This window comes from Chaetura pelagica, unplaced genomic scaffold (assembly GCF_000747805.2).
Source record: "Chaetura pelagica isolate M959 unplaced genomic scaffold, ChaPel_1.0 scaffold115, whole genome shotgun sequence".
Lineage (NCBI taxonomy): Eukaryota > Metazoa > Chordata > Aves > Apodiformes > Apodidae > Chaetura > Chaetura pelagica.
The window spans coordinates 1,667,022-1,675,371 of NW_009953761.1; the positions used below are offsets into that span (position 1 = coordinate 1,667,022).

The 8,350-nt window shown below is 39.8% G+C and overlaps 1 protein-coding gene across 1 annotated transcript in view; it reads left to right on the forward strand.

The window, feature by feature from the left end:
* Positions 1-8,350, forward strand: part of ENOX1 (ecto-NOX disulfide-thiol exchanger 1) — a 146,989-nt gene that overhangs the window by 27,893 nt on the left and 110,746 nt on the right. Inside the window, exon 2 of the mRNA XM_010000871.1 lies at positions 8,191-8,340. Coding sequence (XP_009999173.1) covers positions 8,191-8,340 — 150 coding nt within the window. The remainder of the gene's footprint in view (positions 1-8,190; positions 8,341-8,350) is intronic.

Sequence of the window (8,350 nt, forward strand, 5' to 3'; positions counted from 1 at the left end):
TTCCACGCACACAGGCACATACACACATGCATGTTGATGCTATGTGCCTTACTCCTGTTCCTGCAGGGGTGCTACGCCACATGGTGCTTTGTTGATGGGGTTTGTGCAGCACTTAGTTAAGAACATCTGTCCATGTCTTTTATAATTAGTTCTTTAAAAATTCCGGGCTAGATGAATACCTACAAATACATCTCCACCCTTGCACTTAGCTTCTCAGGATTTTAAAAGGGGCCACAATCAGAGGTTCCATATCATATTCCTTTGTAGTAGCTCTGCAGAGACGAAGATCACATGCCAAGCAGATGACAAAATATTAAAGTAGAAATAAAATCTGTCATCTTGTGGATAAAGTGAATAAGGAGCAGCTATTCACTGTTTCTCAGGATGAAAGAAGTAGAAAATGTGCCTGGAACTACCAGTGACCTGGTTTTGGCAAAGCAAAGGAAGCAAGTTTTCCCATTCCCTACTCTAATAACAGTACACTGTGAAAGTCAGAGATACAAGCAGGTTCAAAAGGATTCAAAATAGAAATCACAGAGAGGGTGATCAGACATTGCAATGGACTGCCCAGGGAAGCTGTGGAGTCACCAACCCTGGAGGTGTTTAAGGAAAGACTGGATGTGGCACTTAGTGCCATGGTCTAGCCAATGTGGTGGTGTTAGGTCATAGGTTGGACTTGATGATCTCAGAGGTCTTTTCCAGCCTCAATAATTCTGTGATTCTGTGTGATTCTGTGATTGTCTAAATTAAGTTCTGTGGAATAAACGCCTGCTAGAAAGGATTGTTCAGTTGTGATCTCTACCAATGGCAAGATGCAAGCACTCTATGTACACAAGCTAAAAATAGTATGATCTTTACCTGCTTTTTCTTGTTCTGATTCTCTGAGCATTTGCTACTGGCCACAATCAGATGATCCTTGCTCTGAGGCAGGGTGATTGTAGTTATGATGGTTGAATGGAAGAGCTGTCAGACTTTTTCACCCTACCTTTTTTTTTTTTTTTTTAAATTGGAATGTGTCTGAAAGACAATCCAGCATCTATTTTAGAAACAGAGAAGTTTAATGATATCTAAACTGGACAAGGAAATGTACTGTGTTCCAAAGTCTGGCTCTTTGGGCTTATGGTGGTGCTTCACAACTGGGCTCCTCCAGCTGGATCAACAGCAAATTAAACTAGTGTATCTCCTTGGGACATCAGTGATCTGGTGCCCTACTATTTTTTTATTTATTTTTTTTCACTGAGGAAAGCTTGTTACATTGAGAAAAATCCTATAATACTGACCAAATGAGCCACTTCCACCAAAAGCTTCCTGAAGTCCAGAAGTTGGTAAGATTTGAATGAGCAGGGAAAAGAGTGATCTTTGATCTGTAGCTTGCAGCTGTATATTAATTCTTAATTGCTGGTACAGAAAAACACAGGAAGGGAGACTGATTTGAGGATAGATACTGGCAGACCAGAGTTTTGAGGAAGAATTTTAGATAAAAATACAAGAAGTTCTTAGAATAACAACCTTCTTTCCAGTAAGATTCTTTCTCTGCTTCAGAGAAGAAAAAAAAAAAAAAGCTACTGCCAAGTGATACATATGCACACATATCTATATGTGCATATAGATATTTGTTTTACAGGAAGCAGATGCTGTATTAGATTTACCCTTTTTCAGGAAAACTTAAATCTCAGCTTCTAGAAATCAACTCTATATTTAGTCTCAAAACACTCAGTAATGGTGTTTCTGAAATATACAATCAAAACTCTTGTTTCCAGAAGCTTTTTTTTTTTCCTCCAAACCCCCAAAATTTTAACAAGCATCTTACTACATTTATTACCAGCTGGTGCCTGGACTGTCCTAATCCTTGCAGTGTATGTTGGCAGGCAGATCCATTCCTGGAACCAGATATTTTTTAAACTTTGAACCCTAGGGAAAAAAAAAAAAAATAAGAAGACTGCTTTTCTTATGTGTAAATTTATTGCTCCTGGGCCATGGGGACCCTTTCAATGTTTTTTATTTTGCTAAGATATTTTGTGCTCAAGTGATTCGTTTTAATCACTCCCCATCTCTCTGTGTGTTTGACAGCAGATCTGAGCACCGCACGACCACTGGCAGGCTGCTGGTGGCTCCTGGTGGAACCTTCCGTGTGTGCGAGTAGGGATACACAAACAAGTCTATGTTTGCACACATGAGTGTTCTCATGCATCCAACAGAAATACAGCTTGGCATCTGTCATAAAACACCATAGAAAAAAAATGGCAGTTGCAGTCAAAACAAATGGGGTAATAATGAGAATCAGATAAGGGATTATACTCTTGAAAAAGTAATACTGAACAGTAAATTGTGGTAAGGGCTATTGGAAATGGGGTGGTAACTTAGTAACTGTGGTGGAGTGCAGCTCCCAAAAGCACAGTTGGCAGGAATATGCATCCATGTCATTTGGGCAGAACAATACCAACATTTATTGGAAATGGAAATGTGATAATACTGTGGGAAAACCAGAAGGTTATTCAGGCAGCAACCATTGCCAAAGAAGGAAAGGAGGATGCTTCTCCAAGATTGTGTGGCTATTTTTATGGATGACAAAGTTGCTTCTGCAATCCCAACATTCAGACTAATAAAAGTGATTGTTTTACACTCTGTATTGTGTCAGAATATAGTTACCCTTAAAGGGAGCTTGTTGTTCTATTTTTTCCAGACACAAAGTCTTCATGTGAAACTTTTTGTTCATCCTATATTCTACTTGAAAAAAAAAAGAGCTTTAAAAACTACTCCAAGTGTTCAAGATTTTTCTTCTTGCCTCTCTGACTGCTAATTCCAGATATTTGTTCTTCAGAGGTTTTCATTGCTCTCCACCCATGCCAATTTCTTATTAGATGAAACAGGAAATAACTTGTTTTGCCAAATTGATGTTCCCTTCTTGTACAAATATGTGAATATTAAAGCATTATGTACAGTATTTCCAAGGACTCTAATCTGAGCAGCCCTTGCTTTTCCATTCTTAAATTTAGTTATCATCTCTGAATGCTTTCCATTGTAATGCTTTAATTTATTAATTATTTATTAAGATTTTTTACATGTAAACTTTCTCTTCTGTCAAGTTATTTTTTATGGAACCACAGAATGGTTTAGGTTGGAAAAGACCTTTACAGTAAGCAAACCGTTAACACTGCCAAGTGCACCACTAAACCACGTCCCTAAGCACCACTTCCACACGTTGTTCAAGTACCTCCAGGGATGGTGCCTCCACCACCTGCCTGGGCAGCCTCTTCCAGTGCCTTTCAATGAAGGAATTTTTCATAATATCTGGTCTAAACCTCCCCTAGCACAACTTGAGGCCAGTTCCACTCGTTGTATGTCTTGTTACTTGGGAGAAGAGACTGACACCCACTTGGCTACAACCTTTTCAGGATAGTTTCAGGTAGTTGTAGAGAGCAGTAAGGTCTCCCCTAAGGCTTCTTTTCTTCAAACTAAACAATCCCAGTTCCCTCAGATGTTCCTTGTAAGACTTGTTCTCCAGACCCTTCATTGCCCGTCTCTGGACACGTTTCTCCACTTTGATGTTTTTCTTGCAGTGAGGGGCTGAGAACTGAACACAGTACTCAAGGTACAGCCTCACCAGTGTCAAGTACAAGGCATAACCACTTTCCTAGTCCTGCTGGCCACACAATTTTTGATGCAAGCCAGGATGTTATTGACCTTCTTGGCCACCTGGGCACACTGCTGGCTCACATTCAGCCAACTGTCAATCGACATCTCCAGGTCTCTTTCCTCTGGACACACTCCCAGCCCATCACATAGTGTTGCATGGGGTTGTTGTGACCTAGATGAAGGACCTGGCACTTGACCTTGTTGAATCTCATACAATATGCCTCAGCCCATTAACCCAGCATGGCCAGGACTGCTGTAGAGCTTCCCTACTTTCAGGCAGATCAACACTCTCACCCAGCTTGGTGTTACACGCAAACTTATTGAGGATGCACTTGATCCACTTGTCTAGCTCATTGATAAAGGTATTAAAGAAAACCAGCCCCAGTATTGAGTCCTGGGGAATACCACTTGTGACCAGTCCCAGCTGGATTGAACTCCATTCCACACAATTCTTTGGGCCTGACCATCCAGCCAGTTTTTTACCTAGTGAACAATATGCTCACTCAAGCCATGAGCAGCCAGTTTCTCCAGAACAATGCTGTGAAGAAACAGTGTCAAAGGCTTTACTAACGTCTAGGTAGACAACATCCGCAGCCATTCCCTCATCCACTAGGCAGGTCAGCTTGTCATAGAAGGAGATCAGTTTAGTCAAGCAATTCCAAGAGATCATATACCCTTACCTAGCTGCAAAAATGTATTTGTAGATCCCTTTAAAAATAATAATAATTTGTCTCTTCAAGTGTGTAGTGTATAAATTCAATGTATCTGTCTGTGTTTGATGCACCGTAGTAATTTTCACAGAAACTTAATCATATATCCAAATGGGCCTGTTAAAAACTGTACACGGTTAGGGTTAATTCTCATTTTTTGTAATCCTGGATTACTCTATCATATCTTTGATTCTGAAGGCCAACAAACCAGCAAGTTCAACAGGAGTTGTGTCCAGCTCTAACTCTATTGTCCTGATCCTGCTCCAAATAGGCATGATGCCAGGAGATAGAGCAGATTGCAGTGGTGGTGCTGATGGATGATCATCTGCTGTCCCTAGACAAGAGCTATATATCCAGCTTCTATTATTGCACCACTTGGTAGCATTAATATAGTCAAACTTGGGAATTTTCTGTATCCTATCACAGATATGGCAAATATATTGACTTTCCAGTAACTTTATCAGTTTCTTATTCTCTGCACCTCAGAGTCCAGACCAGTATTTCCTTTGGACATCCCATCTGTAGACTGTCTTCATGCTTCATAAGCAGTATGCAGGTGGCATGCATCAGTTTCTCTGTAGGTACAAGCAATACCAATTTCTTCAGGGATCTGAACAGGATCCCCACTGTTCAGAATTCCAGCTGAATTTTCCATCACTGCAATGCATAGTAATAAGCTTTAGTATGCAGGACGCTTTTTAAATGGTACTTATGCGTCCTCTCAGTGCTCATGTAAAGCATGAAAGCATTTCACTCTCAATTTAACACTAGGAAGCTGAAGCAACTTATTCAAAAGGACAGAGAAAGTGAACAAGGTTCTGGTAAAAATCTGCCCATGCCTTCAGTAGTCTTGTCATTGAGCTTAGTGGGGTTTGGAGTAATTTCTGCAAGTTTAGGAATTAGGGTTCAAGAATTATTGACTCAGTCCTTTTCAGTATACATCAGCACAATCACTTTCTGGAGGCACAGAATCCCAGCAAACTAGAAAGACCTTCTAGGAATGTTGGCCTCCAGAACTCTGTGCTGTTGTAGATTGATTCCAGTTGTAAAAGAAACTGATGTCAGAGCCATGCGCTTATTTAACATAGGCAAAGTTACTTACAGAGCCTCATTTCCTTCAATGTGGCAGGGATTAGTGGCAAATAATTTTTTTTCTACTTAAGTCACAAACCTGCTTTGAATGGCAAGCAGCCTAAAAGCTCTTCCTCTCAGCTCCCTTTTGAGGCCACATTAGCACTGTTTGTGAACTTGAGTTTTCTTGTCGCTATCTCCCTTAGCTTTGATTTTCTCTGCCTTCACCACTGCCAAAGGAGTATTCATAAAATGGTACCGTATTGAATCCCACTGTCTTCCCTTTGAGTGAGAGTATGTGTCTGTGGTTTGGGCAGAGTTTGCTGTTGTTTCAGTTTGCCTTGTAGAGAAGCTGAACTATATCTAGTGGTTGTCTTAAAGAGAGAATGGAAATGGTTAAATATAAATTGCAGTAGTGGTTACCAGATGATGACATTTTTCTTTGGCTATCGCATAGGACCTGAAAGATGTACACAGAACAGGGAGAACTTAGCCTTTGGTCCATCTTCTTGTACATTTGCACCGGCTCGATCCTTGCCTTAGAACACTGTAGGTCTACTATGTATCCTGGATTTAATACAAAATTTCATATCTGGCTAGGACTGTAGCCAATCCTACATTTGTCCAAAGGGATGGATGAGATGTCTCCAGTGGTATCTTTCCAGTGCCAGTTTTCCCTGATTGTAGGAGATGACCAATATGACACCATGCCTTGAGTGCCACTGTGGTGGTCTGCTTTGTGTGCTGCACAGCTCTGTGGGACACTTGAGCAGTGAATAGTAAGGATGGACTTCCATCTGTAGCAGGAGATTGCTGCTCAGGGTGGCCTGCGGGGACTGTCAGAAGTCTGACTTCTAAAAATTAGATCAAGCAAATCAGCATAGCTTGAGGACTTCTTTGAATTACATGTTGCCCTTTCACCTCTTTATCTCCCATCATTCACTAGCCATGAATATTTTAATACGGCGACCACTGCATCCTGTGGAATAAATGACAGGCTCTGAGTTTCAAAGCTTAATCTGAAAAGCAATGCATATACATCAATATTGAACAAAAGCATCACAGCCAGAGCAAGTCCTTTTTCATAAGCCCACTTATTAAAAAAAATCAAAAGTAATGTCACATCGTGAGTTTTCATTAATACTAGTCTTCAGTAAGCCTAAAGCAAATTCTTTCTTGCTGTGTGCTTCCTATGCTTGTTGTACAGAAGTACCTGAAAGTGGTGAAGGCTCAGAAGCAGTGCGTGGAGAGCAGGGAGTGTGCTGTTGAGACAGATATAAGCACTGATGGAGCTGAGGTTCTCAATCCTCACTTGTCTTTCACAAAGAATATGACTATGGATGTTTTACAGGAATCATAACGCTAGTTTTCAGCCCCCACAGAGTGCTTTACACCTGCAAAGTGCTCTAAAAATCTGAACTAATCCTCACTAGTAGGTGAGTTTTATTGTACCTGTTTTACATATGCATAAAATAAGATACAGAAAGATCTGCAGGCCAACCCATGGTCACATAGCTTTTCAGCAGCACATTTAGGATGAAGAAAAAGTCCTCTTTGGTCACATTCCATTGATCATGCTACCATGTAGCAAATGTAGCTGAAACTTAATATATATAGGTAACTATATATGCATGTATGTATGTACGTATGTATGTATGTATGTAGATATAAATCATAGAGAGGTCATTTCCTTCTTTGCTTCTTCAAAACAAACAACCTCTAGAGCTACCAAACCCTGCATTTACATCTGTCATTAAATACTTCAAAACTGATAGCCAGAAAACTCAGCAGAAAACCTGTAGAACACCAAAGTAACTCTTTTAAACAATTGTTGATGGCAAATAGCAACAATGTTACTCCAACAAAGATATCGGTATCTCAAAATATTTTATTCATTATGCCTCAAGAATCCCAAAGTTTCAGAAGCTGTCTCTCAGTTCATCTGAAACATGTGCTTATTACAGTTCTTGGTGTTACAGCATTGGCGCTCCCCATTAAATCTTCCAGCTTTATATAATACGTATGGAAGTCTTGGCAAAGAGATCAGGAAGGAGAAAGAGCAATGTTTGCCAAATATGCATTTTATTTTATGGGGCTATAGTGACATATTTTAATAACACATCTGCTGAAGAGAATCTACTAATCGGATTAAATAACAGGACAAGAAGGAATTAATTCCAAAGTTCAAAAAGACCCCATTCTATGCAGCTGAAACTTTCTATTCAAGGGTAAGATGGTTAGAAGTCTTGACTCACTACACTTCTATAAAATAGCCAGAAATGGATCTTTCTTTGTGGTGTTTGTAAATCAAGGTCACTTATGTGAGAAGGCAATGTTGTGATAAATCTGTCTGACAATTAGATGGAGAGGGCATATCGATGTTAAATTATACTCTTTGTACACCCTCGTCAGAAAGCAATGTAAGCACCACAGTAGCATTATGAAACAGAAAATTGCATTCCAGATAATAACAGATATTCATGGTGCATGATTTTGCACATTAATATGCTGGTTTACTCAGTCATATTAATATTTTAAATTACGTAACATTCCCTTTTTTATGCATGGTTTTTTTTTTCCTGAAAATTCACCTTTCTCTCCCTTTCTCCTTCCTTTTGCTCTGCCTTTTCCATTTTTACTTTTCCATCTCATGTTTTTTAACAGTGATGTTTGAAAAAAATTTAAAAAGAAGCCAGAAGCAAAGCTGTGTGAGAAAAAAGTAACTAGCTATTTCAAGATTTAAAAGCCAGGATTTTATGTGATGTATTTACAGATTCAATCTGTGTACCAGGCTTTGATCCAAGCCTTAGCATGATGACTGGAATCACTCCGATTAACCCAATGATACCAGGCATGGGGTTAGTGCCACCACCACCACCAACAGATGTGCCTGTAGTCAAAGAAATAATTCACTGCAAAAGCTGCACGCTCTT